The following is a 17,488-nucleotide window of genomic DNA, read 5'->3' as shown; positions in this document are numbered from 1 at the left end:
CACCACTGCCGCCTGTGACACCGGAGGCGGGGAACGAGGCCGGGGGCACGGGACAAAACGAGCCCCTGGCTGCAGCTTAGGGCTGACGCGGGGCAAAATCACAGGCTGGGCGCACCGAGCTCCCCGTCCCCCTGAATAAGCCACCCCCTGCACCAGCAACGACGGCAGGGAGCCCGGGCCGAGCCGCCCGCCCCCTGTCCCGGCGTTGCCGCCCGGTACCGGAGCGGGCCCCGGCCCCCTCAGGAAATGGCCGAGCAGCGCCGGCCCCGCCTCTGCGCATGCGCACGGCGCCGGGCACGGCCTCGCTGCGGGCCCTTTAAGGCGGGGCGGGGCAGAGCGGGCCCTGTTTCCAGCCCTTGCATCACCCAGCCACGTGACCCACCCCGGGGCGCGTGACGCGGCGAGGGGGCCGCTCCCGCCCGCGAGGCGGGGCCGCGCGCCTGCACCCCTCCCGCTCCCATTGGCTCGCCCTTCCCGCCCGTCCCGCCGCCGCGGGCGCCCATTGGGCGCGGCTGACGCAAGCGTTGCGTCATGCGAGGGCTTAAAAGGAGCGGCGGGGGCCGGGCGGCGGCACAGCGGGAGCGGGGAAGATGCGGATGAGGATGAGACGGGGGCAGCGCGCGGGACGGAGCCGCGGGGAGCCGGGGCCGCGCAGGAAGGTGCGGGGGGGAAGGTGCGGGGGAGCCCCGCGGTGCGGCCCGGTCCCGTGCGGTCCGGTCCCGAGCCACCGGCGGCCATGGGGCTGCAAGGGGGCGGTGGGCCGGGGCCTAGGCCTAGGCCCTGCCCCCGGGCCGAGGCGGCGGGAGGGAGCCCGCTCGTCAGGGGGCCCGGCTGCGGGTACGGGAGCCCCGCGGGGGGTGGGGGCCGCCCGCCCCCGGGATCCTCCCCGCAGCAGGGCTCCGTGCCGTCCCCCGGGGAGCGGGGGTGGGCGGGGGGCTCCGAGCTTGCCCGCGGAGCCGTGGGAGTTGGGGGGGGGGGGGGGGCACGACGCGCGTCTGATCCAGCCTCTCTCGCTCCTCAGGCGTCACGGAGAAAGTGCATCCTGGTGGATCACCACACCTGAGAGCAGGTAAGGGGGGGGGGGGGCCTCCCCCTGCGCGCAGGGGGCTGGGAGAGCAGCGCCGCCCCCGGGAGCAGTATCGTGGAGCCGGGGGGTCCTGACTGCACTTATCCCCCTCTCCCCACAGCCCCAGGGTGGCCTGCAGGTGACGATGGCAGCTGAGGGGCTGCCTGTGGCAGGGTCCGCTGGTGGCCTGCCCGGCTGGGAGCTCGAGGCCTGGTACCAGGACCTGCAGGAGGTGCTGGCAGCAGCGGAGCCCCCGGGCCTCCCAGCACCTTGGGGGGCTGAACAGGTGAGCGGAGGGGCTGGGGATGCTCTGCAGGGAGAGGTGTGCCGGGGGGCGTCTGTCATCCTGGACTGGCTCCTTTTTCCTTCCCTGTAGGAAGGGCCATCAGAGACGGCCCCGCTGTGGGGCCCAGAGGGGACTGGCAGCGTTCCAGAGAGCTGTGAGCTGGATGCTGCCCTGACTGCAGAGCTGCAGGAGCTGCTGGGACCACACAGCGCGGCAGGCACGGAGGCAGTGCAGCCGCCGGACCATGCTTTCTGCAGCAGCTCCCCCACCCAGCTGGGCACCGAGGACGAACAGGTGGGGCACAAGGCGAAGAGGAAGAGGGGCAGTGGCGTAACAGCAAACAAGGCGCTGGCCAAGAACCGGGAGCAGAGCAATGAGCAGCGGGTGCTGGAGCTGACAGCCCGCAACGAGCAGCTCCGGGAAGAGATCCGGCGGCTCAGTGCCGAGGTGGAGAACACACGGACAGCGCTCATTAATCGCATAGTGAATCTCCGCCGGACTTAGACGCTGACACGGCCTCGTCGGCACCAGGCGCAGGACTCTGCTGTCCCCAACGGACTTGGGGGGCAGCCATGAACTGGAAGGGCGCTGCCCAACTGGCACAGACTGATGCCACGGGGGAATGCATAGCTTCCAGACGTTGTACAGTTCTTTGCATTTTATTACACACGTGTAACCGTCAGCACAGTTCAGTCTGGTCTTTGCAGTTCCAGGGCTGTAGCTGTCCCACGGCACAGCGAAGCTAGGTGCTATTTCTTCCGTTTCCCCTTTGGTACGAGGATTTCGGGACTTTTGCCCTCTGCTAGTGCCAGCTGTTTCTTCAGTTCCAGCAGTTTGGCCACCTCACTGTCAACCTGTGCCTTCTCTGCCTTGTTGGCCTTCAGCTGCCGCACGTGGTTGCCCTGGGGAAGGCCGGGGTGAGGGCTGAGGCCAGGGAGAGGGGAAGGGGTTGAGAGGGGGCAGCTCCCACGCGCTCACCTGCTTGGCTACCTGCTCTGTCAGCTCCTGGATCAGCTGGGGGTCGGCTGGAGCCACAACACTCCCAGAGGCTGGAGCTGGAACAGGGTCTGAGGCTGGAGGGGTTGGCTTAGCCTGTGGAAAGACAGAAGGGGGGGTGTAGGGTCCAGGAGCAGAGCTATGCATCCCATGCACCCCCTGCATGCTGGGGAGGGGGGTCCCAGCAGCACCCCCGTGGCAGTACCAGGGAGTTACCTGACGTACTACATTGAGGTCTTCGGGCTGGGAAAGGAGAGACAGTGAGGAAAGAAACAGGAGAGACGGAGCAACTAGGAGCTGCCCGAGTCGGAGGAGCGTTACGGCCCCCACTCACCTGCCCTCCCCCAAATCGCTTGCGGAGGGCTTCGATCTGGTCGTTCTCCAGCTTCTGGAAAAGGGGACTCACCTAGAACCAGGGGAAAAGAGGGCTTAGGCCCTGCGGGGCTCTGGCTTACCCCCACCCCACCCATCCCCTGTCCCACAGCCTTCCGCCTACCGCGCCCACACGGTGCCCGGGGGGCAAGGTGCAGGTGAAGACAGGGCTCAGGACGAAGCACTCCGGGGGGATGCAGAGCTGCCCCTGGATGGCCACGCTGACGCTGGGCATGTAGGGCTGCACCATGACGGCCAGCAGGGAGGCCATGTTCACCGCCACCCCGGTCACCGTGCCTGCGCGCTGCCTGCCGGGCAGAAAACCCCTCCATCAGCGCCAGCTCCCGGGCCGTGGCCCCCCCGTGCTCCTGAACTCTTCCTACCTGTCTTCCTCGTTGCCCTTGATCCTCTTCCAGGGCTCGTTCACCTGGATGTACTGATTGCCGTGGCGAGAGATGCTGAGGATGCATCGCAGGGCATCGCGAATCCTGGGGGGGGGGGGCAGAGAAGGGCCGAGCGGCTGCTCCAGGTCAGGACTTCACCCCTACGTCCCTGAACTCCCCAGCCCTGGGGTTTCAGCTACGCACCGGACTTTCTCCAGCAGCTGGTGGTACTGGCGCAGCTCCAGGGTGACACGAGCCAGGAGCCTCTTGTCATCGGCTGTCAGGACCATGTCGGGGACAATGCCACCGAAGAACTTGCACACAAACATTCCAGCTCTGGGGACGGAGGGGCAGGTGTGAGCAGAGGCTGGAGCCAGAGATGCTCCCCCCCCCTTCCCACCCTGCCTCACCTGTTGATGAAGTTCCCCAGGTTGTTCAGCAGCTCCGAGTTGTTCTTGAGCATGAGGTCGCTCCAGGAGAAGGCGCTGTCCTGCCCCTCAGGCCGCAGGTACAGCAGGTAGAAGCGCCAGATGTCCGCCGGGATGCCCGTGTCCTTGGCCATGTCCCCGAACACCCCCACGCCTCTGCTCTTGGAGAACTTCCCGTCCTCGTAGTTCAGGTACTCTGGGGGGGGGCAGGAGGGGCACCACCGTGGGACCCAGGCAGAGAACAGTCCCGTGACACAGAGGGCACGGCAACGTAGTCGTAGCCCCCACGCTCTGCTCAAGGCGGGTTTTCCAAGGCAAAGCAGGGAAATGCGGTTTTGTGCCCGTGTGGGGCTGAGCGGACCGTTCCCGGGGCTGAAGGAAAGCAGAGACCCCCCCCCCCCAAATCCCCGGAGAACCCCCCCCCCGGTACCTGTAGCGATGAGGTGGTTCACCAGGGTGTAGTTGTCGTCAGCACCCAGGAGCGAGCACGGAAATATGACGCTGTGGAAGGGGACGTTGTCCTTGGCCATGAAGTTGTACAGCTCAACCTGCGAAGCAGGGGAAGGGGACGTGAGCAGATCCCCGCGGACCCCGACCCTGCAGCTGCCCCAGCTCTTTACCTGCTGGGGGTTCTTCCACCACCTCTCCCACTGGTCCGTGTAGTTGGCCGTGATGGACAAGTAGCCGATGGGAGCATCGAACCACACATAGAACACCTGGTGGGGAGGGGGGGAAGCGATACCTGAGCAAGGAACGCCCAAGGCAGGGCAGGCTGAGGCCCAGGCTGGCTAACCGGCTGCTCAGGAGCCACCCACCTTGTCACGGAAGCCATCGAGAGGCACGGGCGTGCCCCACTTCAGGTCACGGGTGATACAGCGGGGCTTGAGCCCATCCCGGATCCAGGAGCGAGTGATGTAGCGAGCGTTGGCTGTCCAGTCCCCGGTGGTCCAGGAGCGCTCCAGCCACGGTTCCAGCTGCTCCTCCAGCTGTTGGCAGCACACCGGGATGGGAAGCGGTGCCCGGGGGTGTTCTGTCCCCTCCCCAGTCCCCCCAGTGAGGGAAGCCTACCTTGGGAAGGTCTAGGAAGAGGTGCTGGGTGGGCTTTACCATGGGGACACCTCTGCAAAGCTTGCACTGGGGCTTCTGTTGGGAAGAGAAACAGAGAAACACAGCTTGGATAGAGCCCGGGACAAGGCTGGGGTCCCAGGCAAAGCAACGGGCCTCCCAGAGGGATCCCATCCCACCTTCAGTTCCACAGCATTGATGAGCTTGCCACATTTATCACACTGGTCCCCCCGGGCCTCCTCATAGCTGCAGAAGGGGCAGATGCCCTCCACAAAGCGGTCAGCCAGGAATCGCTGGCAGCCCTCACACTGCAGCTGCTCCACGGTGTCTTGCAGCAGGAAACCGCGGGCCAGCAGGCGCTGAAAGATGTCCTGGGCAATCCTGGGAAAGCAGAGGAAAAGGAACAGAGCAGTCGCAAGCAGCCAGGAGACACCAGAGAGCCGTAGAACACCCTCAGCCAGGCACGCCGGGACTCCCCCACCACCCACAGCACCAACACCACCACCCCCCGTGAAGCCCTGGGCGGTGCGGCAGCTCACGCGGTCTGGTGAGGTGTGGTGGTGCGGCCAAAGTAGTCGAAGGAGATGTGGAACCAGCGGTAGATGTCAGCGTGGATGGCGTTGTACTTGTCACAGATCTCCCGAGGAGTCAGCCCCTCTTCCACTGCCTTAGTCTCAGTGGCCGTGCCGTACTCGTCTGTGCCGCACACGTACAGCGTGTTCCAGTTCCGCAGGCGACAGTACCTGCGGGCGGAGGCCCCTGACACCCGTGCAGGTGCTGGGGGGCGGCACGGCTGCCCCCTTCCACCTCCCCCGCCCCCGAGGAGCCCCTGGCAGCAGGGAGCTTCCAGCGGCCGGCACCTCACCTGGCGAAGGTGTCGGCGCTGAGGACACAGCCGATGATGTTACCGAGGTGAGGCACGTTGTTCACGTAGGGCAGGGCGCTGGTGATCAGGACGTTTCTCATGCCCTCCACAGGCAACCTGGCACGGGCAGGAGCAGTTAACGCAAACACAAAGGGCAACGAGGCCAGCTCACCTCAGAGCGACGCGGCACCAGCCTGCGACCCCCTTCAAGATCGCCCAGACGTCCGCAACAGCCCGAGCCTTGCGTCGGTTTGGGACTCACACGGGTTTCTGCGGATGCCAGGGCTTGGGCAGTGCCGCAGCACCACGGGCCCAGGCATCTGCAGCAGCTGTGATTTCCTCCTCCGTCAGGGCCCGCTCAGAAGCTTCTTCCTCCTGTGGGGGAAACAGCTGATGAGCGAGGGGGCAGCGGGTCCCGGGGGGGGTCTGCGGGACTATTGCCATCAGCCCGAGGGGAAACATGTTCCTGTGCCGTGGCTGAGCAAGGGGGCCAGGGCTGTACCTCAGGCTCGTTACTGGTGGCTCTCTCCGTGGCCAGGCAAGGCGGAGGCTGCTTCTGCAGGTAGGACTTGAACTCCAGGAGCCTCTCGGGCATCAGCACAGAGTCAGCAGCTTTCCTGCAGGCCTCTGAGAGCGTCATGCTCTGGAACCAGGTTCTCAGCGCCTGCAGCTCGTCTTGGGGAGGAGACAGTAGGTGGGTCTCACGGTTGTGGGGACACAGGAAATATGCCCCTCCTGACGCGCTTGTTTCCCTCTTACTTGACAAGCTGGCCTCATCCTGGAGCACAGGGAACAGGGCTCCCCACACAACCACGTCAGCCACCGACTTGGTATCCTGGCCCAGAAAAGCAGCGTCAAGCCCTGAGACAGCCCCAGCCCGGGCTCTGGGCTCTGCCTCAGGGAAGACAGGAGGGGAGCACAGCTCCCCAGGGAAAAGGGCTGCCCCCGAATCCCCCCCCCCCCAGAGGGCAGGATTCTCCCATGCTGGGGGGTCCCACTTACCCCGGCAAGGTAAGCGGTGCCTCTCCCGGACAAGCTCTGCTCGATGTAAGCCAGCAGCTTCCCCAGGGCCCCCGCCGCCTCCAGCCCCTTCTTGCCGTGCACCAGCTGCGCGTACAAGGCCGCCGCCACCACCGGCTGGGAGCGGACGGCGGAACGGGGGTCAGGCAGGCCGAGGCCACGAGCCAGGCCCCCGCCCCGGCGGCCCAGCAGCGCCTCGGACGCCCACCTGCAGCTCCGTGGCCTCCCACTCCAGCCACTGGTTGGTGAGGTCGGTCGGCTCCTGTCCGCCGGCCAGGAAGAAGTACCTGCGGGAGGGGAGGGCAGGGCAGGGCAGGGCAGGGGCAGAGCTCCGGCCCCGCTCGGCGTCCCGCGGCCCCGCTGCAGCCCCGCACCCCGCCGGTACTCACTGGCAGATGGCGTTGGGGGAGAAGAGCACGGCGCCGCTGTCCAGCTGCAGGGCGGGCACCCACGGGGAGCACAGCGGCGACAGGGGCTGCTCTGCGGGACGGGCGGGCCCGTCAGGGGGGCGGAGGGGGGGGCACGGCGCGGCCTCCCGGTGCCCCGGGTCCCCCCCCCCCCCAGCGGCGGCCTCACCTGCCGGGGCGCTCCAGCAGAGCCGCACCGGGGCGGCGGCGCACTGAGCGGCCGCCACCACCTTCAGCGCCGCGGGGCCGCCCGCCGCCACCTGCAGCCGCATCGCCGCTGATGCAACCGGGCAGGGCCGCGAGCAACGGCTTCCGGCGCGGGGCGTCCGGTTCGCGGGGAACTACGACTCCCACAATGCTCTGCGCGGGAGCTTTCGGAATGGGGCCTTCGGTTCGCGTGGAACTACAACTCCCACAATGCTCCGCGCGGGGGGTTCCCGCCGGAATGGCGCGTCGCTTCCGCGTGGAACTACAACTCCCATAATGCCCCGCGCCGAGACGCCCAAGCTATCGCGAGAGCCTCCTCCGCGCGGTGGCGGCGGGGCCGGCCGGCCGGCGTTGCCATGGCAACCGAGCGGGGCCGCTGCGGCTCCGCTGCCGCCGCGGCACGGGGCGGTGACGTCACGGAGAGGCGCAGCGGGACCGGGGGCCGCTTCCCCCCCCCCCGCTCGGGGCAGCCGCGAGCACCGGGCGCGTCCCCGGGAGCGCAGCCGGCGCCCTGCCCTCGGACCGAGAACGTCCCGCAGGCGTCCGAGTGCCCCGTCCCGTCCGGTCCCGTCCAGTCCCATCCAGTCCCGTCCCGTTCCGTCCGGTCCCAGCCCGTCCGGTCCCGTCCAGTCCAGCCCCGTCCAGCCCCGTCCCGTCCAGTCCAGCCCCGTCCCGTCCCGTCCCCTCCTGTCCCGTCCCGTCCCGTCCCGTCCCGTCCCGTCCCGTTCAGCCCCGTCCCCTCCCGTCCCACCCGTCCGGTCCCCTCCCGTCCCGTCCCGTCCCGCCCCGCCTTGCCGCACGCCCCGTGTCATCGCCGCCGCCTCCCCGGCAGGTGCAGGTCCCGGGGGCGCAGGCACCGGGGGCGCCTCCGTGCCGCACCGGGAGCTCGGTGCAAACGCAGCCCGGCTTCACGCCGCCCGCTCCCGGTCCCGGTCCCCGGGACGTCCCCGCGCAGCAGCAACCGGCGGGCGGAGAGGGCGAAGGGAAGCGGGGGCGGGCGGCGGGGATCGGGCTGGGGTCCTCCCCCGGAACAGGGCTGCTTTGCCGCCGGGGCGGTGCGAGCACCCCGGGGCTGCTTTCCCCGGGGTTCGGCCCCACGGGTGTCGCCCCCTCTCCTTTAACGGGTGGCCAGAGCCGAAAGGCGCTTGGGGTCGAGCGGGGCCGCGGGTATTAGGCTGGGGGAGCGGCTGGCAGGACACCCGCAGGCTCCTCTGCCTGCACCCCCCCACCCCCCCCGTCAGCCCCCAGCACCTCTCTGCCCCGGCGTCGGGTCCCCCCCGCTGGCTCCGTGGCAGCGCCCCGAAGACGGTGAGTGTGCCCCCCAGCCGGGCTGGGTGCCGCGGAGCCGTGGCGCTGGGGGTCCGGAACCACGGGCCGTGGGGCTGGAGGGTCCTCGGGACGGGGGGGGCCGGGGGAACTGGGAAAGCGTGCGGCGACAGGGATGAGGGCCGGGGGCCGTGACGCCGCAGGGCTGCGGGATGAGGAGCGGGGGACGGGGAGCTGCGGGGATGTGGGACCGTGGGATGGGCACTTGGGAACCCGGGGCCGAGACCAACCCCCCCCCCCCCGGCACTGCCCCCCAACCCCATAGCGTGTGGTGCAAGGAAGCCGCAGCCTCGCTGCTTCCTGCTACAGAAACTGCTGCGTTTCCGTCAGGTCCCCGGGCGCCAGCCAAGCCCGCGCCCCCAGCCCCCTCGCTTCCCCTCAGCCCCCCACAGCCCAAGGGCAGACGCCGGCTCCCTTGGCATCAGGAACCGGGGCAGAACGCGGGCCCCGCGCTGCTCATGGGGCACTGCTGTGGCCGGGGGAGAAACCCATGACGGTGGGGCACAGCCTTAACGGGAGGCACGGGTGCCATTGCCGTGGTGGCTGGGCACGGCCCGGCCTTGGGGCACGGTGTTGCCTGGAGAGTCCAGGCCCTGCAGGTGGGGTCCCTGCTGCTGCCCCGCGGCGCTGCTTGAGCCCCGTTGCGCCGCTGCCCGGAGCCACGCCGGCTATGGGGCCACGGGGGACACCTGCCCTGACCCGCGGCGTTGTGCCCTGCAGATGGCCAGGGCTCCGGCGTCCTGAGCGGGGCGACGATGCTGGCAGGGAGGTGGCGGCTGGAGGGGCGGCGGTGGCGGCGCGCTGAGCCGGCCGTGGTGCTCCGCGCCCTCTACGACTACACGTACCGTGCCGAGGACGGGCGGCACGTGGCCATGGCTGCAGGTGAGCAATTCCTGCTGCTCCGCAAGGCCAACGAGGACTGGTGGCAGGTGAGGCGGGCCAGTGAGCCCCGCTGGGCTCGGCCCTTCTTCGTCCCTGCCACCTACGTGGCCGAGCTGGACCCCGGCGACATCGGGAGATGGAGCGTGCAGCCCCCGAGCCTGCCTGCGTACACAGGTGAGTGAGGTGGGGGGGGGCAGGATGCTGGGAGAGCGGAGCCGTGGAGCACCGGGTTTGGGAGCAAAGGGCTGGGGGCATTAGGGGCATAAGATAAGGGGAGTGGGGGCATTAGGGGCATAAGATAAGGGGACGCTGGGAGCAGAGGACGGGGGGATACAGCACCGGGGGAAATAAGGGCCGTGGGGCTGGGGACTCTGCCCCCCCCCCCGACTGGAGCATCCTTTCGGGTTGGTGGGTACCCCACTCTCTTCCTCCAGGCCTGCTGTCTCAGTACCACTCAGTGGAGAACCTGTGTGGACCCCCCCCCGCCCCTCCCCAGGAGGCCAGCGTGCCCATGCGCCCCGTGGGCCGCAGCGTCAGCACCAGCCAGCTGGCGGGGGGGCCCCTGCCTGCCCCCCCGCCCCTGCCACAGTCCCAGTCCCAGCAGGAGCTGCTGGCCCAGGGCACTGGGGTAAGTGGGGGTGAGGTGGCCCTCAGAGGGCAGCCCCCAGCCCTGTCCCTCTCGGAGCACCTACGGCCCTGCCTGTGCCCCTGTTCCTAACCCCCCCCCCAAAAAAAAATCCGTGCACCCACCTTCCACACCCTGCACCCCTGCATCGCCTCCCTGCACCCAGAACCTCGCTCTCCTGGACCGCACCCTATGCACCCCCCCCCCCCCCCGGCACCCCAGCACCCTCCAACCCCGCCCCCGCTGCCACCGCTTCCTCATCTCGGTGGGGGCAGCGGAGGAAGTGCAGCGGGGGGGGGGGTGGGGGGGGTCGGGGGGGGGCCTGTGCTGCCCGCAGCAGGGCTCGGGGGCCGGGGCTGCGCTGCTGCGGGCAACAGGTGGGAGTGAGGCACCAGGTCTGGGGGGGGGAAACATCGGGGGGGGGGGGGAGAGGGCACAGATGCCGGGGGGGGGGCAGGATAAATGTCTGTGGGGAGGCGATTGCACAACCCTGATCTGCGCTGGGCACGGCGCAGGTTGGGGGGCACGGCACGGGGCTGGGGGCACGGCGGAAGGGCAACGGGAGGGGGTGCCGCTGGGGGTGCCGCCTGCGGCTGGGGGTGCCGCAGGGGGTCGGGGGGCAGGGGTTGAGCCCCCGGGGCAGGGGGCTGAGGCACGGCACGGGGCGGCGTCAACGCGAGGGTCTGTCCCGCACAGATCCCCCGACCTGGAGCTGGCATGGTGACCCCCGCGATCTACTGCAACTTCGAGGAGCTGCAGCGGGCGGGGGGCCAGGGAGAGCCCCCCGTGCCAGCCGGGCCCCCCCTCCAGGTTTTGGGGGCCTGGGAGCGTCACCAGGACCCCAGCACTGGCCGCTGCTTCTTCTACAACCCCCAGACGGGCGTGACCTCCTGGAAACCCCCCCGGCGGCACCGCGAGGCGGTGGGCATGGGGGCCGGCACCCCGGCTGGCTGGGTCTACGCGCCCCTACCCCTCCGTGCACCCCTGTGTGCTCCATTTCCCCACCAGCATCCTTCCCAGTGCCCTCTGTGCCCTCACCGATGCCCACCCGTCCTCTTCCGTCTCCCCCCCACAGTGGTCCCTGTGACCCTCCGATGCTCGCCCATCATCCTACAAATACCTTCACTCCCACCCTTTCCGTGTGGCCCCACCACTGCGCCCCGCGCCTCTCCTGGTGCCCTCCCCGGTCCCTCTCCGTGCCCACCCGTGTCCCTGGCACGGCCCCACCGGGCCGCTGGCAATTAGCGCTAGCGTTAATTGCCGCGGGTCTCCAGCCACGCCATTCCCCGAGGCTGACTCGCGTCCCCTCCGTCGTGCCCAGGACCAGAGCCCTGCTGCGGAGCGCCCCAAGAGCCCGGCACACCAGAGCCCCCCGGACGGCGGCGGCACCGTGAGCCACGGGGAGGGGGCACCGGGATGAGGCACCACGGGGAGGGGGGGTGGCAGGGGAATGGAGGAGGATGGGGGGCACTGGGCTGGGCGGGAGGGGGTTGAGGCAGCGTGGATGGGTGACAGGGGCGGCGCCGAGGGCCTGGCAGGTGTCCTGGACCGTGCCCCTCTCGCCATCTCCCCCGCAGGTGATCCGTGGCCAGCCCCCCTCCCAGCACAGCCAGGAGGATTGCGCGGCCACCTCACTGCCCCCCCGGGCCCCCGCCAAGCCCCCGCCCCGCAGCCTTGACTTACCCACCGTGAGTTACCCTGGGGTAACCGGGGGGGGCGGGGGGAGCGGGGGCAGCGCTGACCGTGTTCCCGCAGGAGGTGCAGAAGGCTGGGCAGCTCAACAGGACCAAGATCGCCGAGGGGGGCAGGAAGCTCAGGTGAGGGCTGGGGTAGGCAGGATGTTGCCCCAGGATGGCGGGTGGTGGTGGTCCTGGTGCGGGGGGGCTGTGCCAGGAATGGGGGCAGAGGGTCCTGGTGGAAGGGGCTGTCCCCAGGGGGCCTGGGGCGGGTGGGGGAGCTCATGGTGCAGGGGGCTGCGTTAAGCTGGGGTTCGCCACAGGGCAGGGGGGGTCCCCGTTGTTCAAGGGGAGGTGTCAGGGCACTGGGGGGGCTTTTCCAGGGCAGAGGGGTCCTCCAGGAAAGCAGAAGGGACCGTGCAGCCTTGTAAAGGTCCGTATTAAGGCAAGGGGGCGATGTCAGTCTGTGGGTCCATGCCGGATTTGGGGGGAGAGGGGGATCCCCATTTGGACAGACAGGGACTGCGCTAGTTGGGGTGGGGAGTTTATGGAGGGGCTGTGCTGTACCTGGGGAGGGGGGGGGCTGTGTCTGGCCTCTACAGCTTCAGACACGCGATGTCCTGGGCACAAAAAGGTGGTTTTGGCTGTGCCAGGATTGGGGGAGGGGGGAGGGGGGAGGGGGAAATCTGGGGCAAGAATGGTCAAAGAGCGCCGGAGGCCCATGGAGAGACCCTCTACCGGGGTAGGGGGCACCAAGCCAGCCCCCAGCCCTGGTGAGGTGCCCCTCACCCACTGCCCCCAGGAAGAGCTGGGGGGTCTCCTGGGTGGTGCTGGCCAGGAACAGCCTCGTCTTCTACAAGGAGCCCAAGGGCCCGGCACCTGCCACCTGGGTGAGTTGGGGGCATGGAGGAGCTGGGACTTGGGAGATGGGGGGCTGCCAAGGCAATGGGAGGCACGGGGGGACAGTGGGGACAGCGGGGGGGGGGGGGCTACGGAGACACCAGGGGGCAGGGTACCCGCTGACACCCAGCGCCCCGCAGTGCCCTGCCAGCAGCCGCCCTGAGAGCAGCGTGGACTTGCGAGGGGCTGCGCTGGACTGGGCCCGCCACCTCTCCAGCAAGAAGAACGTCATCCACGTGAGTGGAGCGGGACCCTGAAAGCAGCAGGCTCTCCAAAAGCATCCAGGCGTTGCAGCGATGCCCTGTCGGTCCGCGGACAAGGGGACCCCTAAAAGATGCAGCCCGGCAGATACACGGACCCCAGAATGGGACACGGGTTGGGTTGCCACTTCACCAGGGGCCATGGAGAGCCCCAGTTGGGTTAGGGGCACCTCAGGAGCCCCTGTTAAGGGCAGGGTGGGAGGGAGGAGGAGTGTCTGGGTTCCCCTGGCTTCCTTGCCCCCCTCCCATGTCCTGCTGCCTCCCCCAGCTCCGCACAGTGACAGGTAACGAGTTCCTGCTGCAGTCAGACCACGAGGCCACGATCCAGGAGTGGGCCCGGGCCATACGGGAGGTAATCCACCGGCTGGTGAGTGCCTGGGGGACAGGGGCTGCCCGGTGGTTGCCCACAGTTCTGCCTGCGCTGCTGACCGTTCCCATCACCACCAGGACCTGGAGAACCCCATGGACGTGCCTTTGGGGTGGCTGCGCCATGTACCCAGCAGGGACCTGGCAGAGCTCAGTGGGGACGAGGATGAGGCGCCGTGGGTCACCGAGGGGACTAGGTCCCCAGGTAGGGCTGGGGATTGAGAGTGGCAGGCTTCGGGGCTCGGGGCTGCGGTGACCCCCCTGGGCCTGCTCTGCCTCCAGGTGCCCCCCCCGCTCCTGACACCTCAGAGAAGAAACGGGTGAAGAGCAAGCTGAGGCGCTTCATCATCAAACGGCCCCCTCTCCAGAGCCTGCAGGAGAAGGGGCTCATTCGAGGTGGGGCTCTCCAACTCTGGGACCTCCCCTAAATCCCACTGCACCCTTGGGACCCCCCATACCCTTCCACATACTCCCCTTGCACTCAAAAGCGGGAGAGGAGGGCGCCTGAGCGTAAGAGTGAGATTTGGGTGCTGGTCCCCAGTTGGTCCCAGTGTCCCCATCCCCACGCCAAGTCCCTGTGCCCCCATCAGTCCCATTGCTCAATTGGACTCAGTGTCTCCCATCCCAGTGCCACTTTCTGGCCCCAGAGACTTATCCCACTCCTGGCGTCCCCCCCTGCCCTTGCTGGCAGTCCCCCATCTCCCAGTTCCCTGCTTCCCCTCCTGGCCCCAGTCCCCAGGTCCCATTCCCTCCGCTCCCAGTTTGCCCCAGCACTGCCTTCTCCCAGACCAGGTGTTCGGGTGCCGCCTGGAAGCCCTGTGCCAGCGGGAGAACGCCACAGTGCCCCGCTTCGTCCGGCTCTGCGTGGAGGCTGTTGAGGAGAGAGGTCGGTACCCCAGGGGGCACGGCCCTCCCGCCCATCGCAGAGCCACCTACCGTGTCTCACCCCGTCCTTGTCCCCAGGCCTTGACGTTGATGGGATTTACCGGATCAACGGGAACCTCTCTGTGATCCAGAAGCTGCGGTTTGCCGTGGACCAGGGTGAGGGGATGAGGGGGCACCAGATGGGGAGATGGGCAAGGGGGCTGTGCTGGGGTACATACACAGAGACAGGGGGAAGGGGACTGTCCGCCCCTGTCCCCCCCCCCGCCCCAAATACCCTTTCATCTCTGCAGAACGAGCTGTGACCTCGGATGGGCGCTATGTCTTCCCCGAGCAGCTGTGCCAAGGTGAGCTGGGGTGGCTGTGCAGAGGTTGCCCTGGTGGTGCCGGGGCCGTGGTGGCCCAGGTGCAGGCTGAGCCCCCCCGTTTCCCCCAGAGGAGCGGCTCAGCCTGGCGGACCCTGAGTGGAGCGACATCCACGTGGTGACCGGTGCCCTCAAGCTCTTCCTCCGGGAGCTACCCGAACCCCTAGTGCCTTACGGGCTCTTCAACCCCTTCATTGAAGCCGTCAGTAAGTGTCTCCCCACAGGGTCCCCAGGCTGTGGGAGCAGGGGGGCCGTGGTGTCTGACCCCTGTGGCTCCCCCAGAGCTGCCGGACCCCCAGGAGCAGGTGCAGCGGGTGGCTGAGCTGGTGCAGAGCATGCCCCCCCCCAACTATGCCACCCTGCGCTACCTCGTGGCTCACCTCTGCCGGTAAGGGGGCCTGCTGCCGGGCTGGGGGTGGGCTTGGGGATGCCCCACAGGGGTTCAGGGTATGGGGTAGCTGGGGCTTTGCATTACGAGGATCAGCCTTGAGAGGGGCTGACCTGCTTGTCTGGGGAGGGATGGGGTGGTCCTGGTACATGGGGTGGGATGAGGGGTTAGGGCACACCGTCAGAGCGATGGAGCCCTGGGGTACAAGCCCCCGGGGACAACAAAGGGAGAATGGGGGAGCTAGATGGGTTGCATGAGACACCTCTCCCCTCCCCCTGAATCTTGTGCATTCCCAGGGTGATGGGGCAGGCAGACGTCAACCGCATGACATGCCAGAACATCGGCATCGTGTTCGGGCCGACGCTGCTGCGTCCGGAGCGGGAGCCAGGCAGCCTGGCCGTGGGCATGTCCCAGCAGAACCAGGCCGTGGAGCTGCTGCTGGCACACTTTGACCGCATCTTCCCCACCCCTCCTTGAGCCTGATCCCCCCCCCCCCCATACTGGGCACGGGTATCTCAGCTGCCATTGCCCCTTCCTGCCCTGTGCACCATGGACTCTGCGGTAAGCAGGCGTCTTCCCTGGGACTGCCAGGGCCTCCTGCTCTGATCGGGGTTGGGGGCCTGCAGCACCAGGAGCTACCCTCTTCCCGTTCCTTTCCCAGAGAAGACTCCTGGAGCCCCCTCTTCATGCTCTAGGGAATATGGCAGCCCCAAACTTCCCCTCCTGCCGCACTCTGCCATGCCCCGTATGCCTCCCCAAGGTTGTTCCAACATTGATTTATTTCCACCGTTCATTAAAAACGTATCTGTCACCATCAGACCCACCGGGAGAGTGCCCCGGCTCTGGTGGCTCAGTTACCACCAGGGCAGGATCGGGCTGTGCCTGATGTGTTCCTCTGGGAGGTGCCTGGGGGGCCGGGGGGCCTGCAGCACGCCGAGTGGCAGTGCTTGCGTTGCAGGTAGGTACCAGAGTGGGAGAAGCGTTTCCAGCAGTGCCTGCAGCAGAAGGGCTGCTTGCTCGTGCACAGCTGTTGGTACTCAGCCAGGTGTTGCTTGTTCCGGAATCGAAGGCTTTGGCACAGAGCGGGCAGCAGCGTGGGTGCTGGCCTGCTGCTGGGGAGCGAGGGAAGCATGCTGGTGCCTGGGTAGCCTCCTGGTTCTGCCCTGCTGCTGGGAAACCCCAGCTCCGTGGCTTTGTCCCCCTTCCCTCAGCCCAGGCTGACCCCCATACTCCTTGCTACTGCCCGCTGCCTCCCCGCTGCCTCCCTGCACTTGCAGCCCCCAGCCCTGCCAGTGCACCCGTGTCCTGCTACGGGTTGTGCTTGTAGCAGCGTTGCAGCAGGGAGCTGCCCTTGCAGAAAGAAACCCTTGGGGCAGAGCTCACAGAGGAAGCGCCCATCCGTGCCCTACTGCAGCCACCACCGGCACCTCCAAGACCCCTGCCTGTAGGACACAGGTCGGGGGGCACAGTGGCTGGCACCGTGCCCTGCCAAGGCCCTCGGTCCCCAGGGTCTCAGCACCCTTCAGCGTGCCCTCAAGCACCCAGTGCTGCCACCTGCTGCCTCTACGGCCTCCCAGTGTTCTCCCAGTGTCCCAGCCCCTTTACTCGCTGGTTGTACCAGCTGCTCCCAGTTCCCCGTGGCAGTGCCCACCGGATCTGGTATGCCCAGGGTCTGCAGGAGGTTGGAGGGTGGGCAGGGTCCCAAGGGCTCAGGTAAGATGGGGCAGAAGGGAAGCACTCACGGCGCACAGGACCCTAGGGGGCACAGCTGGCTCCTGGAGGAACCTTGGGGGGACACCAACCCCTGCCTTGGGGGCAGATCCAGAGGGTCATCGGGGGCTGGGAGGCTCATGCAATGGATGGGGTCTGGGTGTTGGCAGGAGGTACGGGGGTGATAGGTGGTGGGTAGGGGGGCAGTGGGACGCTGCGGATGTACTCTTGCTGCTTCACGTGGTGCTGATATTTGAAGCTTTTCCTGCACCATGCACAAGAAGTGTCGGGGCTGGGAGCAGGGCATCCCCCAGGCATTTCAGGGTGCTGGGGGGCTGCGACCCGGCCCGGTCCAACCTCCTTGGTGGCACCGTCAGGAGCCAGAGCTGCAGCAGAAGGAACCAGGTGGTCAAAGGCGGCGGTGGTGGAGGTGGATAGACGCCTTGAATTCCCGGCACCTGAAGCTCCTGGGCTCCTCTGATATCTCCTCCCAGTGTCTGAACTCCCAAATGCTCCCCCTGCCTGCCCTCACCCCCATACCAGGAAGGAGCACCCCTGGAACAGTCCCCCCCAAAATGACCGTGGGCTCAGGTGGAGCTCAGCGCCTGTACCTGGCCCTCTCCTGCCCCTAGTTCCCAAACTGCAAATGAGAAAATGCCCAAGGCCAAGGCACCTGCTGGCCCCCACCCTTCTGGGATCATGGCTTGGGTCAGGGGCACGCAGCAGAGCCCCCACAGATAAAGAACATCCTCCAGGGAATGCGTGCGGTCTCCTTATGATGGAGATAATCTGCCCCATTAATAAGGGGATCTTATTAGTGTTTACAAATATCTTAAGTGTGGGAGATGGAGGGATTTGGCTAAACTCTCTTCAGAGGTCTGTGGGGACAGGACAAGGGGCAATGGCCACAAAATGGAGCCCAGGCAGTTCTGCACGAATATGAGAACTTCTTCCCGGTGAGGGTGACGGAGCGCTGGGACGGGCTGCCCAGGGAGGTTGTGGGGGCTCCTTCT

General features: G+C 67.8%; 3 protein-coding genes across 8 annotated transcripts; 2 read left to right on the top strand and 1 right to left on the bottom strand.

Annotated features, from left to right (window-relative positions):
• The first annotated feature begins 548 nt into the window (after positions 1-548).
• On the top strand, positions 549-2,034 carry DDIT3 (DNA damage inducible transcript 3). The gene is made up of 4 exons (XM_083814433.1): positions 549-659; positions 1,022-1,069; positions 1,188-1,352; positions 1,443-2,034. Exons 3-4 carry the CDS (start codon positions 1,212-1,214, stop codon positions 1,854-1,856), a joined length of 555 nt encoding a protein of 184 aa, XP_083670559.1. The 5' UTR covers positions 549-659; positions 1,022-1,069; positions 1,188-1,211; the 3' UTR covers positions 1,857-2,034.
• MARS1 (methionyl-tRNA synthetase 1) lies at positions 1,996-7,233 on the bottom strand. Of its 4 annotated transcripts, XM_083814423.1 has the most exons (22): positions 7,058-7,231; positions 6,871-6,961; positions 6,690-6,768; positions 6,464-6,598; positions 6,221-6,296; positions 5,964-6,136; positions 5,724-5,836; positions 5,462-5,578; positions 5,136-5,339; positions 4,776-4,977; positions 4,600-4,674; positions 4,347-4,517; positions 4,152-4,247; positions 3,962-4,079; positions 3,514-3,727; positions 3,308-3,439; positions 3,104-3,208; positions 2,845-3,028; positions 2,683-2,754; positions 2,565-2,591; positions 2,331-2,444; positions 1,996-2,254 (listed from the first exon to the last, which is right to left on the bottom strand). In XM_083814423.1, the coding sequence occupies exons 1-22, from the start codon at positions 7,158-7,160 to the stop codon at positions 2,102-2,104; spliced, it is 2,754 nt and encodes a 917-aa protein (XP_083670549.1). In that variant the 5' UTR covers positions 7,161-7,231; the 3' UTR covers positions 1,996-2,101. The 4 variants fall into 4 exon arrangements, with proteins under 4 accessions (XP_083670549.1, XP_083670547.1, XP_083670550.1 ...); XM_083814421.1 differs by having other exon boundaries at positions 6,871-7,233; XM_083814424.1 differs by lacking the exon at positions 2,565-2,591 and having other exon boundaries at positions 7,058-7,229.
• Positions 7,234-7,495: 262 nt separating this feature from the next.
• ARHGAP9 (Rho GTPase activating protein 9) lies at positions 7,496-15,582 on the top strand. Of its 3 annotated transcripts, none has more exons than XM_083814428.1 (18): positions 7,496-8,403; positions 9,142-9,477; positions 9,738-9,931; positions 10,625-10,849; positions 11,250-11,318; positions 11,506-11,616; positions 11,684-11,745; positions 12,407-12,494; positions 12,645-12,740; positions 13,033-13,131; positions 13,212-13,335; positions 13,413-13,526; positions 13,918-14,016; positions 14,094-14,171; positions 14,306-14,359; positions 14,449-14,583; positions 14,660-14,765; positions 15,062-15,582. In XM_083814428.1, exons 2-18 carry the CDS (start codon positions 9,177-9,179, stop codon positions 15,240-15,242), a joined length of 2,136 nt encoding a protein of 711 aa, XP_083670554.1. In that variant the 5' UTR covers positions 7,496-8,403; positions 9,142-9,176; the 3' UTR covers positions 15,243-15,582. The 3 variants fall into 3 exon arrangements, with proteins under 3 accessions (XP_083670554.1, XP_083670553.1, XP_083670555.1); XM_083814427.1 differs by lacking the exon at positions 7,496-8,403 and adding an exon at positions 8,780-9,020; XM_083814429.1 differs by lacking the exons at positions 7,496-8,403; positions 9,142-9,477; positions 9,738-9,931 and adding an exon at positions 10,180-10,305.
• Positions 15,583-17,488: the final 1,906 nt, after the last annotated feature.

The sequence above is a fragment of the Anser anser genome, assembly GCF_964211835.1.
Source record: "Anser anser genome assembly, chromosome: 30".
Classification (NCBI taxonomy): domain Eukaryota; kingdom Metazoa; phylum Chordata; class Aves; order Anseriformes; family Anatidae; genus Anser; species Anser anser.
Note: the sequence above shows the minus strand (reverse complement) of the source record. Positions and strands in the feature narration are given on the sequence as shown.